General features: G+C 40.0%; 1 protein-coding gene across 7 annotated transcripts in view; it reads left to right on the top strand.

Moving 5' to 3' along the window:
- The window catches only part of EPHA4 (EPH receptor A4), a 140,226-nt gene that overhangs the window by 54,559 nt on the left and 60,252 nt on the right, over positions 1 to 25,415 (top strand). For 6 of the 7 annotated variants that reach the window (XR_005649067.1, XR_005649066.1, XM_039844891.1 and 3 more), the window contains exons 4-5: positions 4,106 to 4,261; positions 19,741 to 20,079. Coding sequence is in view for 4 of the 7 variants with exons in the window: in XM_039844891.1 (XP_039700825.1) it covers positions 4,106 to 4,261; positions 19,741 to 20,079 (495 nt within the window). In the remaining 3 variants the exon portion in view is untranslated. The remainder of the gene's footprint in view (positions 1 to 4,105; positions 4,262 to 19,740; positions 20,080 to 25,415) is intronic. The other variant, XR_005649068.1, reaches the window with a different exon arrangement.

Below are 25,415 nucleotides of genomic sequence, written 5' to 3'. Positions count from 1 at the left end.
GATTTGAGTTTTGACCCTCTGGAGAATCCATATTAAAATGCAAATTTGTTACCTAGGAAGGTAATTTTTAACCCATTAATGTCTATTTGTTAGTACTTTCGCTCAAATTAGTTTTTTTTTTTTTTTTTCAAATTAGCTAGCTGGCCGGGAGCAGTACTTAAATAGAAGTGAATCAGAGTGTCTGAGGTGGAATAAGGGGAAGTTTTAAATAAAAGTCCTAGGGTGATGGTGACACATCCCCCCCCTCACTGCCGTCAGCACCCAACATTTGCAAGAGTTCCCGTGCGCATACGTACACATCCCACAAGCACGCAGAAGACTTATAGTTCAAACTCTAGGCTAGCATTGCCCAAAAGAAATATAATGCATGCTATCTTGATAAGTTTATGGGTTTTTTTTGTAGACGCATTAAAAAAAATGTAAAATGAAAAAGATGAAATTAAATTTAATGATATTTTATTGAACTCTAGTATCGAAAATACAAACTAAATTAGTTTAAAAATAAAGACAATTAGGTACTACCCATCCTTCCGAATCTCTCTAAAAAGAAGAAAAATGACCGACATCTATATAGACGACATGTTTTAAGAGTAGGTTTAACTAGCTCCTTAAATTGGGCCTTACACCTCGTGTAAGTCATCCATGCACCAAGAAATCCTGAAGATACTACATAACCTTAAGAATATTTTTATTTTTGTTTTCAACTGAAAGTATTCCACAAGGAAACTTCTACAGAAGGGCTCGAACCTCCTGATAGTAGTTGCTGAGTCAATCAAAGGAGTTTTCTCTTCCTCTACTTCTTCATTTATCTCTTTGTTTTATTTAAAGTAAGCAGAAAGAACTAATTAATGCAATTCAAAGTTTGCATTGCATGTGTGAACTAATCTTCCCACAATGGTGTATTTAAAAGGCCAAGGAAGGCCCTCTGTCCCGTGGTACCCCATGCAGTAAACCTTTACCAGCAAGGGGGCAGGAAGAAGGTGTCTCCTGGGGGTGCAATTTGTCCAAAAGAACGATGGAAAACCATAACATGTGTCAATCAATGCTTGCTACACCAAAGACACCTTTCATGGAAATTTTGTTTGGAAGGAAAGATGTAATAAAATTTTTAAGATGCGAATAAGTGATGAATAAATAAATATGGTTTGTACTTACACATTCATGAACCAAATGCTGGAGAGCTATGAACCACACAGAGCAAAAAAATGTACTGAACCATCAGTTTAGTAGGTCATTTTGCATGCATCCAGCAAAATGGCTTTGTGCGTGAACAACCACTACTATATTTTGAGAGAGCCTTTCTAAGAATCCTGAAATATTAATAACATGGTCTTAATTTAGTTGAAGACAAAAGAATGTGTTAAGGGCAGCAAGGGTTGTCGGGAATAGCACAATGACAATTTTATATTTTCTGCTCATGTTTGTAAAAGCAAGAGGAAAAGAGAAACTAGTCAGTACGTTTAAAGAACAGAAGCCTTCAGTTTTACAAATAGGTATAAAACTGTATTCTCCAAATGAATTCATATATACATACTGTTGATAACATATTAATACCAGCTTCAAGGAAATGTAGAAAAAAGTTCCAAATTCATTTTTTCTTAAATTAACATATATATATATAATTTTTTAAATTTATTTATTTGTTAATTGAAGAAATGATTTTAATTTTTTCCCATGTCTACCTCTCTCCTTCCTCCTCCCTCCTCCCTTCTGGGTACCATTAGTCTATTGTCCCTGTCCGTGAGTCTCTGTTTATATATAATTTTTGAACTTTAAGAAATTCAAGCCATGCTACAATTTGATTTTCATAAATAATGAATTTAATTTTTTTTTTAACTGAAAAGAGTCTTATTGGAATAGAAGGGGAGGAATTAATAAGGCTCCCCACCCCCAAAGCTTTTGAATGTGCTCTGTTTTCACATTGCAATGATTTAGCACAGACCGATTTTTCTTGTCAATCTTTCTGTCCCATTGTGAGTCTTTAGGTTTTGATGCCCAATGAAATGAAGGTGCACAAGGATTAGTCAGGAGCATGGAGAGTTTTCCTCCAACATCCAGATAAGAAAATAAAAGCAACTTGTGTCTCCTTGGCAGTCCTAGCACCCACTGACCAAATTGCCGCAAGTTGCCTTTGTGGGCTGTGACCGAGTGAGTGACAGACGGCATCCAGTGGGTTCGTGTCCTAGTTCAGGGACTCACTGTGTTTGATGCGGAATGGACAAGCCTGACCTTCAGTGCCTCTTTTTGCCGAAGCTGGGATTTCTGATTTTAATCGAAACCCTAGGGCCAAAGTAAGCGTGACCAAAAAGCACCTTGCATGTTGAACCCTATCTAATTATGTGAAGTGTATAAACTGGGGACACATAAATCTCAGTCGTTGGAGTAACTTGTTTTTCTAAGATGCTCCGGTCTGGTGAAAGATGAAGGCAAATAAAGGAGAGATTGATCTCCGAGCTCTTTTATTGTCGGTACTCCACACGTCATAAAGTTTGGGCTCGTTAAAGGAAATTTTATAAACAACTTTAGTTAATAGTGGCGAAGTAACTGTGTGCTTTTCTGGAGCTTCTGCTAAACTCCCCTTCCGCTTGCCATTACAAGAACATGATTAAGAAAATACCAACAGGATGTGCGAGAGGGAGGAACAGACTTCAAGTAGAAGCCATATGGATGCTTGATAGATGAGTAATAGAGACAGGGAAGGTGGCCATATATGCTCAGCGAGTGAAACAGTTTAGTGGATTTCTTTCTAGCTACTAACTTGAATAAAACCTACTGGCTTACTGGCTTGCTGGCATGGTTGGTCTCTCTTGGTGGTCAGGTAGATGGACAAGTGCCTTATGGGTTCTCCTCATAGCTGGTATTTTTGATAGTATAGAAACATCCTAAGAATGCGATAAATGGAAAGAGTTGAGAGTAAATCATACTGAAAAGATTGCGGGTAACTCACTTTTTAAAAAAATCTCTGGGCTTATGAAATAACTTTATATTTAATGGCCTTGTCACTACGGGTTTAATAGTGATAGTGTTTGTCAATTTTTATTTCGGATTGAGACAGATTTGGGAGGTGATCAGGAAGGACATAGAAGAGAAAAAAGGGGGAGCAAAGCTCTGTTAATTATTTTTTATTGTGAGGTTTCCCAGCATTAGTGAGTTTTTCCACATTAGTAAAAGCAGTCCTTAGTTGTCAGTGTGATGATGTTTGTAAAGACGAAGTCATGGAAAGTGTGTCAGGTGCATAAAAACCTATATGGCTCCTGTTCTCTGCATCAGTTACTCATGGGCGGGGTGTGTGCAGAGGGAGGTGGGGGGAGGTGTTGAAAAATGGAAAGAGGGAAAACAAGACGATTTTCTAATTTTGAAAATAAACACAAACTATCTGCTGATCTTAAAAAAAAAAAAAAATCTTAGCCTATTATATTCCACAAGCTACAGTTGGTAGTTTCTAGAACTTTCTCCTGAAATTGGGACCCTCGTCTTAACCAATTCTTCTTTTATGTTGGTTGCTTTTGTCTGCCTTTTGCTTTGGGTCCTCCCTGCAGATGTAATGAGGGAATAACCAGCAACCGATTTCTCGCCAGCATTTGCATACACTTACAGCCGGTTGGTTCAAGACCGTGCTCTCAGATTTCATAGCATGTGGTCAAGAGTATATATAGGCTCTGGGGACAGACCATTTAGGGTTGAAACTAGTCCTTGTCATTTACCACATACATGGTCAGGTACCAGCAATTTACTGCTCAAGGCTGACATTCCTCATCCCTAAGATGTGCCTAGGCAAAGGGGCATCACAAGGGTTAAATGTCATGGGCACGAGCAGGGCACCTGGCGCACAGGACACACTTGGGAAACTGTAGCCGTGACTTTATCAAGACCACCAGTTTCGAGAAAGTTTCTTCCACAGGTCTCCTTTGCTATTTGACCAGAAATGTTAATGACCCTTAATGTGAGTATGATCCATTAATATATTGGATGCTTTCCCTGCATCTCAAGCCAGACAATCACCAGTGTGATTAGAAAACTATTTCCTCCTTTTGAATCAAGGTGACATTTTGCTTTGTTCTCTTAGCAGTTATTTATGTTGGTTGGTGTTTCTTCTTTTCTTTAGCCTGCAAAATTGGATATTACAAGGCCCTCTCCACCGACGCCACCTGTGCCAAGTGCCCACCCCACAGCTACTCTGTTTGGGAAGGCGCCACATCGTGTACCTGTGACCGAGGCTTTTTCAGGGCCGACAACGACGCTGCTTCTATGCCCTGCACCCGTAAGTGTGTGTTCGTCTCCCATTTCTGCCATGCCCGTAGCTTTCACTACCACCTAGCAGGGCACTGCCGGAGCTTCTCCCAGGATAACTGTGCAAAGGGCAAATTAGATCAAACAGGCATCTTTTCTCAATCACAGCAGGGAAAATACTTGTGAAAAGAAAGGATTTTTCTCACTGTGGCTGTTCTGGTTGCCTTCAAAATGCACAGCTGCCAACAGACTACTTTGTGGAGCAGAGATTGAGCATCGAGGGGTTGTCTGACAGTGTAATTAGAGCCGAGATGGGAATTTATAAATGGCTTTACCATTTCATTGAAGACTCCTGGGGAAGCTTGACAGCTGCGGGGGAAACAGGTATAGGGCAGAGTTCCGAGGATGAGATCACGTGTGGACAAGTGGTTTCAGCTCTGTGTGATACTGATGTCATAGCTTGTATTGACCTCATCTTTCTTCCTTCTATCCTCATGGTTTTGTATTCATAACATTATGCTTAGATCCTTGTTTAACGCTAGGCAGTCAATGAATGCTGGGTTAATGAATAGATGGGGTTGGCACCTCGGTATTCAAGGGAGTGGAGAAATCTTTTCTTACACTTTATATGGACAGTGTTCCTAGGTGTTGGCATTCCTTTCATGCACACTCAGAGCTTCACAAACCCTGCAATGTCTATGACCTTGACCAGAACAGGGAGTGGTGTGCCCACGTATTCTACCCGTGTGTTTCCATTGGGTGAATCTGTGTATGGAGGGACGGAGCCTAGTGCCCAGGTACACAGGCTTTCCGGAGGTTTCAGCTTTGTTTCCCTGCCCACTATTTAATAGCTGCGTGACCGTTTAGCTTCTTAAGTGTCTGTCTCCTCGTCTGTGGAACGGAGTTGCTAATGATACCTCTCTCACGGCTGCTGGTACCGAACACCCTCAGGTTGTTTACGTACTGTGCAAAATGCGTAAACCGATGCTACTCCACATGTTTTAGCTTTTACTGTTGTGATGACTGTTATCATTTTGTTTCCTAACTACTATAAAGTCTACCCTGAATGGCCTGGAGCCAACATCACTGCAAATGGAAGTACTTGCTGGGTTGGGAGCAATTGGGCCAGCTGTGAGGCCATTGTCTAGCCCGGTCAAGTACCACCTTTAAAAGGAGTGGGGAGTAGGATTTCAGGTCCATCTCAAATTTGTACTGAAATCGCCATACCCTCCGGAGTTTCTTTTATAACCAGAGAAAATAACAACAACAATAACAGCAACAATCATTTTATAATTATACCCAGGTAATATATTAGGCACTTTCAATAAACCTTATCACAGGGTTTATATTATAATAAATCGATAAGATAGGGATTATCTTCGTTTCATAGAGGAGGTAAGTGCCAGCTCAGAGACATTAAAGAATATGCCCTGAACTCCACCCCAGCTCGGTGATAGGGCTGTACAACCAGAAGCCCCCATCATTCCAGTTAATAGGAGTGAAGAGGGCTACCCCAGGCCAAGCACACGCTTCTAGAGGGAAGAAATCTACTAGGGCCAGATCTGGGGGTGAGCATAAACGGGCGACGATTTGTCTTCTTTTTCTGTTCCTTCCATAGACTGAGTACTTTCTCTGGGTGGTCATGCACATTTCACATGCTCAAGGCACAGCCTTTTCTTTTTTTTCCAATCTAAATATTCTGATCTTATTTTTCATTGCATATGATTAGTTTAATAATAAACTCCCCTTCTTTGTCGACACCTACTACCAATGTTTGTCCAGTTGTGGGATTTTAGGGCATGATAGCGAAGTCAAAGAGAAATATTGTGAGCTGACAGTGTGATCATTGCCTTCAGTTTGCATCAAGTAGTCCACCATTTACCCATGTTTTATGCAAATGATGCCTTCTCTAAGTGGGGGCTCGACTGTGTTACGAATCACGTAAAATTCATCTTTGATGGCAAGACGTCTTGGCTTCTTCTCCCAGCTATTTTTAGTCTCATTATTGTCTAGCATTCTAGGGGACCATGGGCCAGTCATTTAATTACTGCAGCTTGCTGTGTAAAAGTTTAGGGAGACTCCAAAGATTGCCCCGTGCCTGAGTTATTGGAATGTTTGCCGTGTGTGTAAATGTGGTAGCTGAGCCCTTGGACCGTTACGTTTCTGTAGGAATAAATTGTTAGCTTTCTCTTGAGGATACAAATGAGAAAAAGCAAATACTGATTTTTATCATGTGGATGACCCAAAAAGTTTAAAAACTAAAGTAACTCTCGCATTTTTCAGAAATTGTTTTTAATAATGTAAGAGAAGACTGACAGCTTTTTTTTTTTTCCTGACAGCTTTTTGTGTCATTGATAAAAAGTCCATGAAAATACCAAAGCAGGATGTGAACCTTTTTCTCCTGGTTCATCCTCTTGGAACTCCACCTACAGTTTACTAACCCAAAATCTTAGCATTATTCTAATGTTTATTGCATCCCTCTGACCAAAGTTAAGAGGAGAAACACAGTACTGATGTTGATGCCCAAACCTGCAAGGTTGTTTAACCTCTCAGAGCCCCAGTCTGTTCACCTGTAAAATGGGATTCTCACTATCTACCCGTGGGGTGTTTTTGAAAAATAAATAAGAAAATAATTTGCAAATGTTTGGCACATAGTAGGGATCTAACAAGCATTTATTCTCTCTCTCTCTCTCTCTCCCCACCCCTCACTTTCTCTCTCTCCTCCTCCTCCTCCTTCCTTCTCTCATTTTATCCCAGCTGGTCACTTCCTCCCCCAAACTCCATCCACAGCAGATTGCCAATGCATGTCACTGCCTCTCTGTGGTGTATCTCTCACTTGACTGCACAATTAAATTACCCAGTGGCTGCACTGCACTCCAGAATCGTAGGGGTAAGACTCAGTATTTTCAAAAGTTGCCCCCTCAGAATTCTACTACACAGAAGTGGGTTAAACCCACTTCTCTACAGAGTTGAATTTTTAAGGTCTGTTTTAAATTTAAATTTAATAAATATTAACTACACAAGACTCTGAAGATCTCCTTTGAGATAGGGATCATCAGAGAGGTGACCATATTTTGCTACCAGGTATCCTAGTATGTTAAACAGCAGAATTAGAATCTGTCCTGGCCTCTAGATTTCTCCCTTCCTGATGACTATAGTGGACCTGCAGTGTCCAATACAGTAGCCGCCAGGTGCATGTGGCTATTTAAATTTAAAGTTGTCAACATTCTGTTTAAAATTCAGTTCCTAATTTTTGCTTGTCACATTTCAAGAACTTAATAACCATAGGAGGCCGGTGGCCACCATACTGGACAACACTGCTATTAAATATTTCTATCATCGCAGAAAGTTCTATGGGACAGCGCTGCAGTAGACATTTCAATAGAGAAGACAGTGATAGTTTCTCTTGCTCAAATAAGCCACAGGGTGAAGCCCTCCCCGCTTTGCCTCACCCCCAGCTTTATCGGATTCTCTTGACAAGATGTGGGGATGGAAAGGAACGTAAACATCGGGGATCCTTTCAAACCGATTCCAGCCTCTAATCAGTTCTTACCAGTTGGTTAAGCCAGGTGACAAACCTGATCCCCTAGTGCTGACAGCCATGATAATCTGGCACCTTCTTTGTTCATTATGCTGTCTTTAACCCCAGCATTCTCGTGCAGCCTGCATTTAGTGATCGCTCACTGTGACGGCACACTAATGAAGAAATAAAACACACTCTCTGAGACTCATTCTTCTAGCCAAAGAGAGACTCTGCTCCACTGGCTTGTAAAATCAGGTTTTTGTTCACTCAGAGAACGATTAGACCAGGTGAATACAAGCAGCATTGGCTAATTTCGAAGGAAACGCCTAAGAAGTTCTTCGGACCATCTACGTTGCTAGAGAACTTGGTAAATTTAATGGTAAATAAACTTTATCTTTGAGAGGACTTTTGATGAAGCCTCTGGTTAGGTTAACATCAATTGGCGGCTTGTGAGATTAGACAATGTTTTGGTGGAAGCATCATCCGAATACTTTCAAGAAAATAACCCGTGCCTGTTAGAATAGAGAGTTAGAATGGTGCCTCTTAAATGTTGACGTGCAGGGCAACCACCTAACGGTTAGTAGAAGTCAGGCCTGCCATTCTGCTTTTCTAACAAGTTCCCAGATGCTGCTGATGCTGCTCGTCTGTGGACCACTTTTCTGTAGCAAAGAATTAGATCCTCCCCGATAGATGGCAGGAGATGGGAGACTGTCCCTTCCATGCCGGTAACTCTCAGGGCTGTTCTTCTGCTCAGTGTCGATTCTAGGAAGACATTTCTGGGGTTCTGAACATTCAACCTTGATGGAAATTGAGTGCTTCATTTGCCTCCCAGATGAAGATCCACCTGGTCTGGAATTGCATAAGCCCACGCACTCACTGTGGAGCGTTGTGTGTCCCCACTAGGTAACTTCCACAGAGTGGGGATGTGGACGTTCACCCGACACACACATAACCAGCCAAGAAAGGCAGTGGGTGTCCCGTGACATCGCCATCAAGGCCGACACCGAGACCTTGAGACACACAGGACGCCATTTAAACTGATGAGAGAATTTTGATTCCACGAATCATTTTTTAGAAGGGGTTTCAGTATGATTTTTTTCGTTAATGAAATTAATGTCCTTTAGCTCTGCAGATGGGCAAGACTTCCCCTCGGGATCGCTTTCCCTGTCATCAGGAATGTCGTGTGGCAGTCAGCAGGGTTGGAGAAGCCGGCTGCATGCCTGTGCAGGAAGACTAAGTTAGACGGCCTTAGTCATTTAGTCGCTTGCTTGTTCCCTGATTATAGTGGAAAGGTCTTCTTCCCTGCCCCCGCCTCCCCCACTGGAGGCTGAAACAATATTCCATTTAAGGTAACTTTCTAACCATCTATTGTGTTTCAAAATGTACTAAGGGAAACAAAAAAATGCCTTATAGAAGAAGTAAATTGACTTTGTATATCTAGAAAGAAATAGCTAATTTGTTATTTTGCCAACTTCACTTCTGAGCAACATTACCAGACTGGTTTTCCGTATTTTTCAATTGGAAATCTGTCCTTGTGCTTCTGGGTTCTTTTTATTTAACTTGTGTGATGAAACTTGTTAGAGCCTCGTGATTGGGAGCCCTCCGTAAATAAGGGATTGTTATTTTAGATTGCCAACTTGAAGGACCTTCACAAATCTGTCTCCAAGAAAACTGCCTTGAATAATTCAGTCAGTTGTGCCAAACAAACAAAGAGTGATTGATTGATACTTAGACATGGCCTAAAATATTCCAGAATTGCAGCTTTTAAGACAATTTATACTGGAGTTGCTTAGAGCTAATGAGGGCAAATTTACCAAGATCTATGACGAAAGGTCCTGATTTCAAAAAGCTTTCTGCAGGTTTAGGTTATCAAGAAATTGAAATAGCCTAGCTCCAAACAGCAAACATCACTTACTTTGTCTCCACATTTGCTTTTTCTAATTGAATTTAGTGTGCCACTGTATTTCCTCCAGAAAGTGTATTGTTTTAAAATTACCATTTCAGTTCTATTACTCAAAGCCCTGGCTTCTAATGCTTTCTGACAGTTATCAACATAATGAACCATAATGAAATGATGAGCAATCTTCAGTGGAAACCCAATGTGGATCCCAGCGGTGCTATGTGACTGTGTTGTTAAAATTTGAATGCAAATTAAAATAACATTGTCCTTACTTGTTTCCAAGGTCAGAAGAGAGAGACTTTTTTTTTTTTTTTTTGACTGCTTTAATTTTGAAAATCTCAAATCAATTTTCAAATAAGCCCTTGAAGGTACGATGTTCAGTTCAATTCTCTACCCCAAAGATTTCCACGCTTACTAGTCTGGCTGAGGGATTTTGGGACAGAAGTCCAGCATGAGGCTTTGATGTTTAAAACCATAGGATAAAAGGCAGTCTTCAGTTTCAAGTAAAGTTTTTTTCTACCCCCAGACATATTTCTTTTTGCTCGAGAGCTGCAAGAACTAATAATGATAGGAGGGAAGGACGCGGAATTGATTAATGAAAGTGCATTTAGTTCTAATGAAAGACTAGTTAATAGATGAGAGAGAATAAAGGCCAATGATTCCCCAAGTTTTATTAATGAAAGTGTTTCAGAAAATCCATTGGTTGATCCCTAACCATTTCATATTTTATCATCCATGTAATCAATCATTATTGTGAACATATTTTTTTATGAAACTTCTTGAGCCTAAGATTTTCAGGAGAATTTATTTCATGTTGTTGATCAAACTTGTAATATAAGAGTATATTTTCATACTACACTCTTTCATTTCATATTCTCATTTCATTTGTCATAGGACAAAAACTCAAATTGAGACACCAACTCTTCTATTGCCATATCACGTGACATGATTTTTTGTCCAGAACATATGGTCCCGCTGCTTGTTAACTAGTTGATAAGCCAGCTGATGTACCTGTGCCTTGGATTGTACAAACTGATCAAAGCAACCAAAAGATTTTGATGATTCAGATGCAACCTTCGTCAACCCATTCCATCACTAGGTTGCTCCTTTAGTTAGATCTCAGTTCAAGGTTTGACATAGTCAGTCAGTGAGTAAGCCACATCCTTGTCTCTTCCTTTTGGATTACCTTTCAGCATCTTGACTACCAACAGGAAAAACTACGCAGAGAGAGCCCAAGTGCGTGATTCTTATCCAAAGACAATTTAGAATAGAGTGGAAAAAGATCACCAAGGTGCTGAATGAAAGGCACCGGATTGACCTCAGGCTAATCACTTGCCATTTGATTGTTTGCAAATTTTTTACAAGATCCATTTTAAAACAATGCTATTTTAACATCCTCTTTACAACTCCCCACCAACCTACTTCTCATTTTATAGGGATTAATAAACACAGTGTGGATTTGACTGGAAAATGCATAGGTTTAAGGAACACTAATGTATGCCCAAGGAACGGCTTGAATAATCTACCAATGCCATTTAGTCAGGTGATCACAGTTTTTCCACTACCATAAATAATTAAGAATGGCTTGTTATCAACCAAGCCCTGTCATTTCTGGATAACATTTTTGACACCATTCGTGGAAGTCATACAGTGGTTGTGCACGGCATGCTTCTATGAAACAGGGTCAATTATACATTTTCCTGAGATCCCCTGGGGTGAGAACTAGCTACCTTCTTTGCTGTCAGCATTTTGACTTTCCTTTTGTAGTTGACTTGTTCTACAAGCTACAGCTCAGCAGAAGATGAACTGAGAGGAGTCTCGTTGCATAGATATAATTGCTCCCCACCCTCCTGCGACCTTCCACCCAGGGAAGGAACCTTAACAGAAACTCCTAATGATGCTCCTGGGTGGAATGTAGGAACCAGGCAGAGAGGACAACTCAGAGAAAACAACAGCACGATCCAAGAAGGCATGCCAGAGACCGTCAGCATCAAGGACAAGGAGGCTAGGGGAAGTGTGACTTTGGGTGACTTGAGAAAGTTAGGAACATACCAGCTTATTCTACGAATTAGGCTTCCTTTTTTCCTTTGAATTGTTTATATCTCTGTGACAGGGGCCGTTTTAGCCTTAGAATCAGGGTTTCTGATCATAGCTTTGCATGTATCGGCTGTGTTAACTTGGGTGAGTTGCTTGATTTAGTTTCAGATTACTGTGGCTAACAAATATTTTTCTGTAAGATTTTATTCTGGGGATGAAGTAAGATAAAATATGAAAAAGTGCTTCACAAGAAATGCAAGTTAGTTCACAGGCTAGCTAATTCTAAAACAAAATACTCATGATTTAAGACTCATGATTACTTTCCTCTGTCTTTCACGGATAACTGAGTGTTTACTTCATAAAGTGCTCCAGCCATAAACTAGTCATCTTAAAATAAAGAAACCAAAACCCCAATTCACCCAGTAAAGACAAAAATTTCCTGGAGAGGAGAATGGGCAAATAGATATACTAGAAAAATACATGGTGATAAAATTTCAGCAAGGAGTCATCTCTACAAGAAGCCAAGAGTTTTTCATGACAGCAATGAATGACTGATGGATCCAAATGGTTCTGTATTTTGATAATGGGCAGTTCTGCTTTGCTCATTGTTAAAACACATAAACTGGTGTGATAAAAGATTATGAGTTTGCTGTTCATACATCTCAAAAGAGATGTCCCCTGAACAGCAGTCTTTATGTAAACTAACTCACTGGCAGCAAGTAGAGATGGCAAAGTATACAACTTGATGATTAGGGTGTTGTGGGGAGGTTATGGGCTTTATTTCACTCAAAACTTACACAGCCCGTTTACTCTGCCTTGTAACCTGTCTTTCAGCTGGAAAAAGATTAACGAAGGCTTATCTGAAGGGTCGGAGGGTTTTACAGCTAAGGCACTGAAGTATTATTGACAGTTCAAAAGTTGTACATGATTAATGAAGCTTTATGAACTGGAATTCGAGACCTAAGCTGCCTCTTCCTCGGAACATATGTCTCGTACTGGTTGCTTTGGCCTTTTAGTAGGGTGACAATAGGACTTAAAGAAATTGATCATTTAAGAGTTACGTTTCTGCCCATGCTCTCGGGGATGTTTCTTTCTGCATCCAGAATTAATTTCATGGCTCAGGTACTGAATTTTAAAATGGTGATTAAAAATCAGTTAAGTATTAAAAGTCTGTGATAGCTCTGGAAGCCACTCTGTACATGAGCCCAGCTACTTCAGTTTCTTATCAACTATCTCCTAGCCTTGGTTGTAGATTTGAATTTTTTTTTCTTCAACCATTTAGCATGCTGTTGCCTTTTTTTTTTTCAATCAGCTTTTGCAATATACAGAGAAGTGCTATAGAGGTGATGCTTCTGAGGAGGGAGCTGCACTGGGTGAAGGAAGCATCATTCTTTGATTTATTTGTTCAGCAGATACTTGATGAACATCTGCCATACGTTTGGCATCTTTGTAAGGGCTGAGGACACTCTCATAACTCAGAAAAGAGATTCCTGTTCTCATAGAGCTTCTGTTCTAATGGGAATACGAATTATAAACGAGGGAATTTTAAATTCCGTTAAGAAGAAAAAAACGGAAGATCACATATAGGGTAAAATGGAAGAGAGGAGAATTTTACTTTGCACAGAGTAGACAGGAATGAAGAGGGGTGAGTTTGGGGCTCAAACCAGAGTCTTAAGGAGGCAGGGGAAAGAATTCCAGGCAGAGCTACCAAGTCTAAGATACACGAGTCGCATGTTTAAAGTTTTGCTAAAGGGGTGAGTTTTAAACTTGTCTTATTTTTTTCTCCCTTGGTCCCGAAGTCTGTTAGTATTTTTTAATTTCAGTTGTTATAAGAAATAGAAATTGAGGTTTGCATGTCACATTATCCCATGTGCCCAGACAGATTTGAACCCTTTGGCAGAACCTATTTCTAAATGCAATTATCATGGCAGGTTTCCATCTTTTACCAAAGTTCCAGTTGCTTCCTATAAGAATGCAAAAGTGTATTTTACCTGACTTGTTGGGGTGAGGTACACAGAGTGCTCTTGACCTAGACTTCCCACAGAACGGTCTATACCAAACTCCTGGTTGACATCGGAGACATTTATGACTCTGTGTTCAGTGTACAGATTTCAAGTGGCTATGTAAATATCGGATTGTCCTAAATGGAGCTACTTTAAATCTTGGCATAAGCCAGCAAGTGTGTTCTCTAAACTACTCAGAAATTATACTTTAGTCTCATACATGAGAGTGAAAGACTAAGATTTGTGGAATTACTGGAATTTTTTTTTTTTTTTACTTGGAATACTGCCCTTCTTAAATGTCACATTCACTTAATTTCTCTAGAGAGTGTGTGATTCATTTCTGGAAGCTTGTCATTTCTCAGAGGAGAATACGTGATAGGTTAAGGAAGATCAAGATTTTTTTATGATTTAACATGATATGATATTTTATGATACGATATGATAGTCCTTTGCTTTTGCTGTAATTTGGCTACAGTTTCTTTGAGATTTCAAACTGTCAAACTCCTGTCAACTGAATGCAAGTTGACATCCCACTAGAAAATAATAATTACCCATTGTAGCACCTTTTACCCATACCTGCTGTGCGATACAAAAAGTATTTCACACCAGTGAAGCGAATGGATGTTCATTAAATTTATCCACAGTGGCAAGAAATACAGTGCCCGTTTCAAAGCAGTGAGAAACTCAAGAGAGTGGCCACGTCCTTCATTCCTTTTTTAGTCAGTGACGGTAGGTGTAACAGGCTTTCGAAACCGGAGTTGTTACCTGGGCTGTATAAATGTGTAAATCAGGGTTTCTTATACTGAGCGCCACTGATAGGTTTGGGGTATGCTTGAAGTCCCTAGAATTATGTACAGAATTACGAGGATTCCTCTGAGCATCCTCCTAGGAAGAGGGTGCTTTGCTCCCATCAAATTCTCTAAAGCCGGGCTTGGTAAACTGTGGCTCAGGGGCAAAAGTCAACTGACCTCTGTTTTTGCAAATTAAATTTTCTCGGAACACAACCACACCCATTTGTTTAGGTGTTGTCTATGGCTGCTTTTGAGGTACAGTAGCAGCATTGACCAGTTGCTACACAGACTGCGTGGCCCAGAAATGTACTGTAAAACCTGAAATACTGGCTACCTGGCGCTTTACAGAGAAAGTTTGCCAAACGCCACGCTAAATGATTCTAAGTTCAGGATTATTGCATATCACTTTCGGTTTTGGTAGTACAGCTATTATCTATGCCACCAAATTATATTCAAAATGCGAAGGGCATTTTCAACAAGAGAACTTTAAAAGAGTTTTACATGCTGGCTCATCCTTAGATGCAGGGAGAGAATCTTAGGCTTGTAAGTGAATTCCAAGGGGGTTTTACCAAAAACGTAAAGAAAAGACATTTATTTTCTCGTAACTATGCTTTAGTATTTGATTGATTTATATTTTAAAATGTCTTAAATTTGATGATAAAAATAATTAAAAGAAAAACTGTAGCTCTATAAAAGCTAATAAAGAAAATGCCAGCCTGCCTTTGAACATGCTAAAATTTACTGTCTTCAGAGAGCAAGTTTTACATAACTTCATGCCTGAATTAATCATCACCTGAAGTCAAGATGGAAAAAGAAAAGTCATAATAACCAATCTCAAATTAATAAAACTTTAATTGATAGAGCCCACATTTAAAGTTCCAGCCATACTGATGGGTTAGGGAACTATAAAAAACGAGAGAAGGCGGGCTTCTAGCCTGTGCTTCCTCCCAGGGCTCACGTAAATCCACATTTAGCTTCCTCTAGTCTCTTCCTTTCTCCTCTAGCTTCCTTTCCTTCAGCTATACAGGAAAGTATCAAAATGAATTTATAAATGAATATATATATATATATATATATATACACACACACACACACACACATATATATGCATATATATATATACACACACACACACATATAAAATGAATATATATATGTATATATATCCCTCCCTACTTTTTCCAAAGTAGTTTTAAATTTTAGAAAAGAGGAAATTGAATTAAACTAGTTACACTGAGGTCCTCTTTTACAGAGCTTAATGCTCATGAATCTGTATGTGAAAAAGCTGACCGATACCACTTTAGCTCAGAGAAACTCGTTAATTCATACATTTAAAATAACACCAGGGGTAGGTGAGCATCGATACATTAGAGGACTCTGTTAGTTTTCCTTCCAGTTATTCACTCATTTATTGACCATCAAACATTTATGGAGCTTGCGCTGAACCTGGAATCATGGTAGCTAATGGGAAACGATGAAGACACCAGTTCTTCTTGTGAGGAGCATGTAGACTGGTGATTGAAGCGGGTGTGTATGCAATATGTGTCTGATAACAAGACCATGTTCCAAACACAATAGGAAATGGAAATAAAGACCTGAACTGTGGAACAATACCATAAGCAGGGTTGCTGCCGGTCATACACTTAGGCTAGTACTGGGTAGTTTTGGAAAGTGTAAAACCCTGCTAATCACAATGACCCGCAAGCTACCTGAGGCTGGTGTCTGCTCAGTAGATGTGATGCCGATATGAAGACTCAGAAGTAAAAACTGTTAACTTTATTCCTCCTCGTCATATATCTCGTATTTGTAATTGGAGACTTATTTGCAACTGGACTTATTTCCAATGAGAAAGTCAATCAATTGCTTGTCAGAAATGTCCTAAATATTCGCATACAATACTTATGTAAACAAAGGAGGAGATAATCTAAGAGTTAAGATTTTTTTTCTTCTTCTAGATGCTTTGTTTTTATTGAAAGACTCATATTACTCAGAATGCCTGTTTCCTTTTTTTTGTAGCCATCTCAACAGGTCATTGTTTTAAGGTGCTGTTAAGTACGGCTGTTGGGCCCAGATTGACTGTTTTAAGTTCGTACTTTTCTCTCATTGTCTTGAGAAAAGAATACTTTCTTTTCTGAGGAAGAGATGGCTCCTCCTTATAAATGTGTTTATTGTCCTTTAACTGGCAAAAGTTAAAAAAAAAAAAAAAAGAAAGAGAGAAAAACACAATCCCAGAAACACAGTGCAACCACCAATATGATTTTAATTTATAAATCATGGGTCCTTTCCCATGCCTGTGCCAGCAAATGTTATAATCACACTGCGTGGACATTTCTATATTTCCTTCCCACCACCTCAATTCTCTGTCATGGTCCAACTTTTAAGCCGCTACGATGCCCGTATAACCATCACTCCCTATGGCAGCAAAACACAATTGCGGTACAATTCACCAGACCATTCATGGAAGCAGCACTGAACTTGAACTTGCCTAGTTCTTTATCTTTTCTTGAGCATCTACCCGAGTCTTCTTCCTAAAGGAAGAAGGTTGTTCTGGGCTGCCTACTACCTGTTTTCCTGCCAAGCCTCCAATTTGAAATCCTGTAGCACATTTTTTTATTTTTCCACGTAGCAGTGTTATATCTCTGAGGCCTGTGACCATTTAGTTTTCTGCTCCATTTCTTCTCTGTTTAGACACTGCCATGCCCCGTCCTACATACTAATTACTGACTTTTTGCTTCTGCAGTGCTTGATTCATTGTGTCACATTTTCCCATGTGAAAGTGGACCAGAAACCTTGGCAAGGAGGTTAATGGATTTAAGAGTCACTCTTATTTAACCCTTGAAGTTGCGGCTGACTCATTTTATCAACCAGGTGGTGGTCAGCTGCACTGCAGACTAGTATCAGAGTCTATCACGGTGGAAGGGCCCACAAGAGCCAAACAAGACTGAAGAAAAACACTTCCTCTTCCTACCTTTACAGCTCAAAACTGGGTTCAAACGATTGATCTTGTTATTATACCTGTAATGGGGCCGCATGCCGAGTGGAAATAACCCCAGAGTGGGAGTTAGTACGCATGGATTTTAGATTCTGGCGCTCATTAGATTGCATAAACTTCCTGTATTATCAAATCCACTTCCTGGATCTCAATTTCCTCATCTTTAAAATGAGGCTATTTGACCAAATGATCTTTACCATCCTATCTGGCTCTAGGAGTCTATGATTTAAAGAGCTCTGTTCATTTATTTAAAAACAATTTATTTGACCCTGTTATTTTCTAGTCACTGTGCTAAGGACTGTAGATACAAATTCGAAATCTTAAACAAGGAAGAAATTTACGTTTTCTTTCTGAGGACTCTGTGAGGGGTAATCTTAACTTTTAACAGAAATTTTACGACATTGTTTTTTCTTTAGAGTTCACAGGATGGGAAGCCGGTCTTAAAGCTAAGGCTGTAATTAGTCTCAAGGGGATATTGGAAAGGACTGCTTACCTCGTTAAAATAAAGTCTTCAATTAAGCTGTATAAAGAGAGAAGGAGAGTGGATTAACCTTATCAGTGTCACCACCAAATCCTTTAGCCATTCATCACCATGAGCTAATAATAAATATTGAAGATGACTTGTTATTCACAGATTTCCTCTTCTAATTCTCTCTCAGTGGCAACTTTGGAAGAGTACATTCCATCATGGCCTACCAGATGAAGCTTCTCTTGACTTCACACAGGCTTCCAGTCAACGCCTTCTTCCTTAGGAACTGACCAAATTTTCCTCAAACAATCATTACAAATAAATTTGAAGTAGGATACAGTGAACAAGAAATCTAAAATGTTTGTTAACCTTACTTTGGCTCTTTTCTTGGAAGACCAAAATACAAAAGAGGAGAGAAAAAGAGAAGGTTTTCCAATTGTTGCATTGAGTAAATATTTTTCATTAGAATGTGGCAGGTGTCTTTTAAATCTTTGGAACCAGCTCAGACCAGAAAAACCTCTCTCTCCTCCCATTCTGACTGTCTCTCTGAATGTAACTTGTGTCACAACCTCTTGGTTCATAAAGTCTAATAGATAGCAAGAAGCAAGAGGGTTCATCATGATTCTATACTATTAGTGTTATTATCACGATTATTCAATCAATCGCTGTGCTGTTTGAGACCAGTTGTAATGTTTCAAAACGGCCACCGCCACCAATTCCTGTTTCAGAAACTCTTCGATGTCCGTGGGAATATGAACAGGTTTCCTCCGCTCTCCAAAAGCAAAGAGTTCACTTTGTTGGCATAAAGTGAAGAAGCGATCACCTTGGGGCACATCTCGCTAAGGGATGCACAGGATATAGCACCGAAGCTGACAGACACAGTTCAGAGCTGTGGTGACTTGCCGCTGAGATGCTGGCTATGGCTCCCAGGGGAGGAATTTGATGGTGTAGGGTGTGTACTGCCTCTATAATAGCTCGTGGCTACACAAATACTGAACATTGTTTTTGGTTTTCACCTTTTTTTTTTTTTTTTTTTGTAAAAGTGAAAAACCTCTTTGGATTCCTTTTGGACAGCGATAACAGATATTAATGTAGGTCTTTCGTAAAAGCAAAGGGGTGGGAAGCAAACTTTCGAAAAATGGGGTATACCTGTATGCTTAAAAAAAGGCATGCTGCTTCCCTGGCCAGTTGTAGGGCAGATTGTGGGGCGCGGGAGCCTTCGTATAATACCTACGTTGAGTTGAGATCTTTAAAAAACAGTACCTTCTTTCAACATCTGGGCAACCAAGATAAACCAGTTTCTCCTAATTACCCATAAATAGTTTAATCCTCAACTGCTATGTTGAAATGAAGAGGCGTAGCTATACAATTCAGTTAATTTTATTTCATATTGATGACACAGCATACTTAGGAATCATCATTTATCTCCAAAGTGGTACATAATTCGTAATTTACCAGAGTCCCACTGCTAGAGTAACATTTGCATGCCTATTTTTCAGATGATAAGATCAAGACTCGATAAGTTATATTTCCTGCCACTCCAGAGAGAAAGCCTGAGCTTGGAGCTCATTTGATGTAGGGTTGCTTCACATCTCAGAGTGGCAGGCAATGCTAGATTCGTTTGCACAGAAATGAACATGGCACACGTCCAGACTTCTATCGTTCTTTTTAAAGATCTTTTCTGCTTTTTGTTTTCTCTGCTACATGGGCCCATCTTACTTGTTATATAAGCTCAGAAATTGTAAAAGGATCATTCCAGTTCTTGGTATAACAGTATGCTTTTTTCTTTCCCCAGGCCCTCCATCTGCTCCCCTGAACTTGATTTCAAACGTCAACGAGACTTCAGTGAACTTGGAATGGAGCAGTCCTCAGAACACAGGTGGCCGCCAGGACATCTCCTACAATGTGGTGTGCAAGAGGTGTGGAGCCGGTGATTCCAGCAAGTGCCGGCCCTGTGGAAGTGGGGTCCACTATACCCCGCAGCAGAATGGCCTGAAAACCACCAAAGTCTCCATCACTGACCTGCTGGCTCATACCAATTACACATTTGAAATCTGGGCAGTGAATGGAGTGTCCAAGTATAACCCTAGCCCAGATCAATCAGTGTCCGTCACCGTGACAACGAACCAAGCAGGTAGGAATCAGATCCACTTCATTGTATGACCTAAATGTGTATAGAGAATGAGCTTGTGTTGATATCCGTAAATGATAGAAATTTCTGCAATTGAAGTAGAACTACATGGATCTAATCACAAACCTTGGAGCTGTGTTATAATATAAATAATATTTAGAGGGGATGTTTATTCATTCAGCAAATTTTTTTTGGACATCAGCTGCATAGCATGCCCTGTAGTAGGTAGTAGAGATTAAATGAAGACCAAGACAATGATGGAAACCAGAAGACAGTCCAGTGAGCTGGGTCATTCCATGCTGAACTTTTCTTGTAAGGGATTCATTCGTATTGGCCATTTTAATTACAAGATTCATGGTTGGACATTAGAACATTTACAGATTATTTAGGATTATAAACTTGATTTTTACCAATCTGTATCGGTATATTGTATTTGCTGTATTTTCCAACAAAAATATTAGCAGCTATGGTTTTGATCTTGTTTTTTATTTTAAAATTTAAAAAGTAATTGACACGGATCTATACTAGAATTGCCATGTAAATCTGTGAACAGTGAATGGTTTAATGGGCAGCTCGATCTGTGTGGTTGATGAAATTTTCCTTATAACTCATACTACTTTTTCAGCCACTTTCATAGTTGAATCCACAATTGACACCTGGGGAGAGGAAAGTTAATTTACCCCATTTCCTGCATCTCTTTCCTTTTGTAATAGAAATGACGAGAAAACATTTTTTTTTGTTGTTCCTGAAGAGTTTCTGCTGAGTTAATGGCAGAACTATTACAAAATCTTGAATATCAGATGTTTCAAAGTGCAAAGTAGAATCTAGATTTCTAGGCTCCAACTCCCGACCCGCTCATTTCCATTTCTCCCCTAAAAGAGTTCCCACACGTTCTCAAGCTAATTTTCCATTCTGTATTTCTGCCACATGTTTCACATTGCTGGCTGCTCATTACTTATTTCTGAAGAGTTTAAAGAGGAGCAGGAAAAAGGACTATGGTTTATCCTTTTGTGAGGCTCTTAAGAACAACAAACTTTGCTGGAAAAGGATTATAGATTGCCAAGAATCCTATCACGTCTTATTGCATTTTTCTCTCAAATGAATGTTTCAGTAAGTGCACTCAATAGTTAAGTAAAATATATCTGTACTAATTGATCTATAGTGAGAAGTATTCTAGTATCCCAATTCGAAGCCATTATTTTTCCACTTTCCCCTGAACTCTCTAGAATAAATTAAAAGTTAATACTCGGAGAAGATTTTGAACTGAAGCTAGGATGGCAAATCTTTCCCGAAGGCAGGTCGTCTGGTGATGGCTTTGTCTTTTATTTCTGCACTTTTAAATTGTGATCATGGTTAGTGGTAATTGGTTTTATTTTTCTACGAAGACTAGGATGATTTAGGAGAGCATCACAAGTACTCTGTGATGGCCAGCTTTTTATTAGTTCTCTTTTGGAAAAATGCAGTGGACATCGTGTACATAGATCCTGGGAAATGCATTGGTGCCGCTGGTGTCACTTAGTTAGAAAAGAGCCAACAAGTTGCAGCGCCATCTCCGCAGCCCCTAGAGAATCTGACCCGTAAGCCAATCGATATTCTTATGCTCAGCCCGGAAGTGCCTTTTCAGCTACGCTCAAAGCACATTACTACTTTGTGTTCTTAACTGAGTTAAAACAAGGAATGAACATTTTGAGGCTTCAGTGTACAAGATGAAGTCATTCTTTTTGGCAGAGAATGATCTCTGGGAGACGTGCTGAGGACAGGCTTGGCTCCCACAGATTTTGTGGGGAGACTTCTATGACTCTCCTCTGTATACCTAAGGATTTAAGCCAAGGGATTATGTCAACTCCCCCGGGGCCAGAAGGTACAAGGAGCGCAAGGAAGAAAGGTTCAAGACCCCCCGGAAGAAGAAAATGTGCAAAAACATTACTAAAGAGGGAAGTAAAAAGTCAAAGTTTTATGAAAAATGTAGGTGTAATTCTTTTCGATCTAGGAGAAAGGTGAACGGGATTCCTCTGACACAATGAGGTTGCTTTCTCTGCCATGGCGAACAGTCCTGCCAGGAGGTTTGCTGAATGGGACAAAATTCCAGCTCCTTATTTTAATTTTCATGAAGGGTAGTGCTGGGAAGCTGTTCAAAATTAAAAATAAATCTTTCAATAAGGAGACCTCCCGTGTGGCCAGCCAGAAAGCTTTCTCTTAGCAGAGTGTTGTATATGGGCACAGCACTGCCTTGTTATCCTACTGTAATTTGGAGTAATTCACTAATTCAAAAGCATCGGGGTAGTTTATCTTTGATTAACAAACCCTTTCTTCATAGTAGTGTAAATTAATAATGTAGGCCAAAATTTTGGGTGAATGTAGCAACCATTAAACTCTATTCAAGCTCCCCTAAGCATATTTACATATGCACGATTATATTCTAATTCTAGTCTTTCTTATCATTTTATTAAACTAAATTCCTTAGGGGCCTTTATAGGCAATGATATCTCACTCTATGAGGAATACACAGAATAAACGAACATTAGCGTTTACCACCTGGAGGCCCATAGTTTGTGGCTCTCCATTTTTGCTCGGTTTTCATAGAGTCCCTTCTCTCATCTGTAACTTATTTAGGAACGAACAAGCAAACAAACACAAAACTTCCCAGAGTTCCTGGCTTTGTCATTACCTCCTCTGAGACTTTTGAACAGTTCCACAAAGATAAAATGACCCCCCGCCCCCCCGCCAGCTAATGTCAGAGCCAGAACCTCTTGAAATCAGGGAGAGCCTTGCTGTTTCTTCTAAAATTATTAGATAATTAATAGCACTCGTGTATTCAGCTTGGTATTCTCCCCATTTGTGAGGGCAGACTCTGAATATCTGGGCATGGAGATGTAGTTTTAACTGGGCTTTGATCCCTTACTGGGATGTGAGTGGGTGGGTATTCTCACATGCTTGTTTAAGCCCTTCTAACCTACATCTTTCTGTGGTGGCGTCTTAGAGGCTATTAACACCTTTTTCCTCCCCTCCTGAGTTCAAAACCGGTTGACCCCTAAGACGAGACAAAGGGAACTCAGAATGTCAGCTTTGTTGCTGATCATCTGATGGAAGAATGTGAGCTTTATTATCTGTGGCCAAAAGGGCTGGCTCTAGTGACACTTATCCAGTGTCACCCAGAGACAGCCTGGCCCCCTGCAAGGGTAAAGCCCACACCCCTAAGTTTGTGCAAATGGATGCTCTATGCAGGTACAAGAGAGCAGAGAGGGTTGATATGAGACATAGTAGAAGAGAATTCTCCCAGATTCTCTCCATGAGCTAAGCCACCCTCACCTCTATGCTAAGATCAGTGAAGAAGAAATGGGAAGAGGGGCAGGGTGGGACCTCCAGCTGAAGTCACTCCAGAATAAAACAAGGAAAATGAAAGTCCTCCCTACAGTCGCTTTCTGACATTACAGTTCAAAAGGAACAAAGCGAGCTTCCCTTTGAAAACACTTATTTCCCTTGCTCCATTTTCTATCCTCTAGCAACTGTTCTGCTTTTTGTTTAGGAGGAGATGGTTCTGATGTTTATGAAAAATGAATAAGCAGACTGCTGGGTGATTTGTTTTCTAGATGGCTTTCCTTCGGTTTACTTTTACTTAAGTGGACCATCTCAGGCAAATAAATACAGGATGTGTCACTATGTGTCACCAGGAGAGAGAAATGCTGTATGGATGAAATAAGGTTTTCCTGGCCGAGCAACGGAACTGTGAATATTTTTGCTAAAAATGCTGCGATGGCGGCCAGCAGATCTTAATATCACCGAGCCCGTTTTCACCATGTACCCCCAATCCTCTCGTACCTGTCTCTCAGCTCCAGGGATGGACCATACTCTAGATTGTTTTGTTGGTGTTCTATACAAACCCCTAATTTCACCCTGGGGCAGGGATAACTTTTTTTTATTTTAGTTGGCATGACAATGTTCCCGATACTTTACAGAGCAATACATCTGGTACCCTCTCTTTAAGCAAAGCTATTGTCTCCTAGTGACAGATGCCTTTAACACCTTGAGTTTGCAAGAGTTAAAAAAAGTTGATGGATTACATAATTATTTGAACCTAGCTAATCTCTAAGATCTTTTCCAATCCTAAAATTCTGTGATTCCAAGAATATAGACATAAACTACGAGCATGAAGTAGAGCTTATTTCTCTATGATGTTCAAAAACTGGCTCTAAACGCAATTCTAAGAGTGGGGGAAAAAAATCTAAAAATGCTTCAGCAGAATTATCAGAATGTGTCTGAATCCTGCCCTCCCTTCACCCTTCCAACCCCCACCCTGCCAAAGTATTTCCTGGAACGGGCAAGACAATAAGCTAGGTGTACCTCTAGTGTAGTTATTCCGGCCCCTCCCCAGACATTTGGCAATGTCTGGGGACATTTCTGGTTGTCACTACTGGGAGGAGGGGATGTGCTATTTCATCTAGTAGGTAAAGGCCAAGGATGCTGCTGTATCTTACAATGCACAGGACTCTCCTCCCACCCCCCACCCCCAGCAGAGAATTATCTGGTCCAAAATGTCTATAGTACCAAGATTGAGAAACTCTGCTCTAGTGATGTTTGAAAAACAGATTCAGTGATTTCATAGCAATGTCTACCTTCTAAAGGTTCCATCACCATCCTGTCTTTGTTTGGTTCCATTTTTCAGTGCTGGGAACATGATGCTGTCAACACTGTTTCCAGTAATAAATGGTCCTTTTGGACCTCTTATGAAGAACTCCAGTTGCTCCGCCATCAGATGAACTGGTGCTGCTTGTTAGACTCGCCTCGTCCTTTAGGATAGACAATTAAAAAAAAAAAAAAACTGTCAGAAAATGCAACACCGACAGTAAAGTCACAGGAAGCCTCATTGTGATGCCACGGCACAGCACATGGTAGATGTTCAATACTTGTTTGTTGATCAACATAGTTATTTACAGTAAAAACAACCAGTGAACTCTATTTATCAAATAGTGATAAACTTAATAAAACCAAAACAATGAGTAGAGAAAAGAAAATAACTAAGTATAAGAGGCGTACTGTCTTATTACTCAACTGGGACATTCCCAATTCTCTCTGCCATCTTTTAATTAGACGTATTATGTTATTTGAGCGAGATAATGGAGAACAGTGGGAATTCTCATCCCCACTGTGTCTAATTGCTACCTATCTTCTAGATAGTGAGAGGGAAGATTCCAGGAGCTGGTGAGGGGAAAGGAAGCAACTTAGAGAAACTGAGTTAGGTAACGTGCTCTACGCCTGGTGGCCCCAGGTTGTATGAGGTCTGAAGCTTAGACAATTTGGGGATGATTTCAAAAAAAAAAAAAAAAAAAAAAAAAATAAAA

The sequence above is a fragment of the Pteropus medius genome, unplaced genomic scaffold (assembly GCF_902729225.1).
Source record: "Pteropus medius unplaced genomic scaffold, Ma_sr-lr_union100, whole genome shotgun sequence".
Taxonomy (NCBI): Eukaryota; Metazoa; Chordata; class Mammalia; order Chiroptera; family Pteropodidae; genus Pteropus; species Pteropus medius.
The sequence above is the reverse complement of the archived record's forward strand: the minus strand, read 5'-3'. Positions and strand labels throughout refer to the sequence as shown.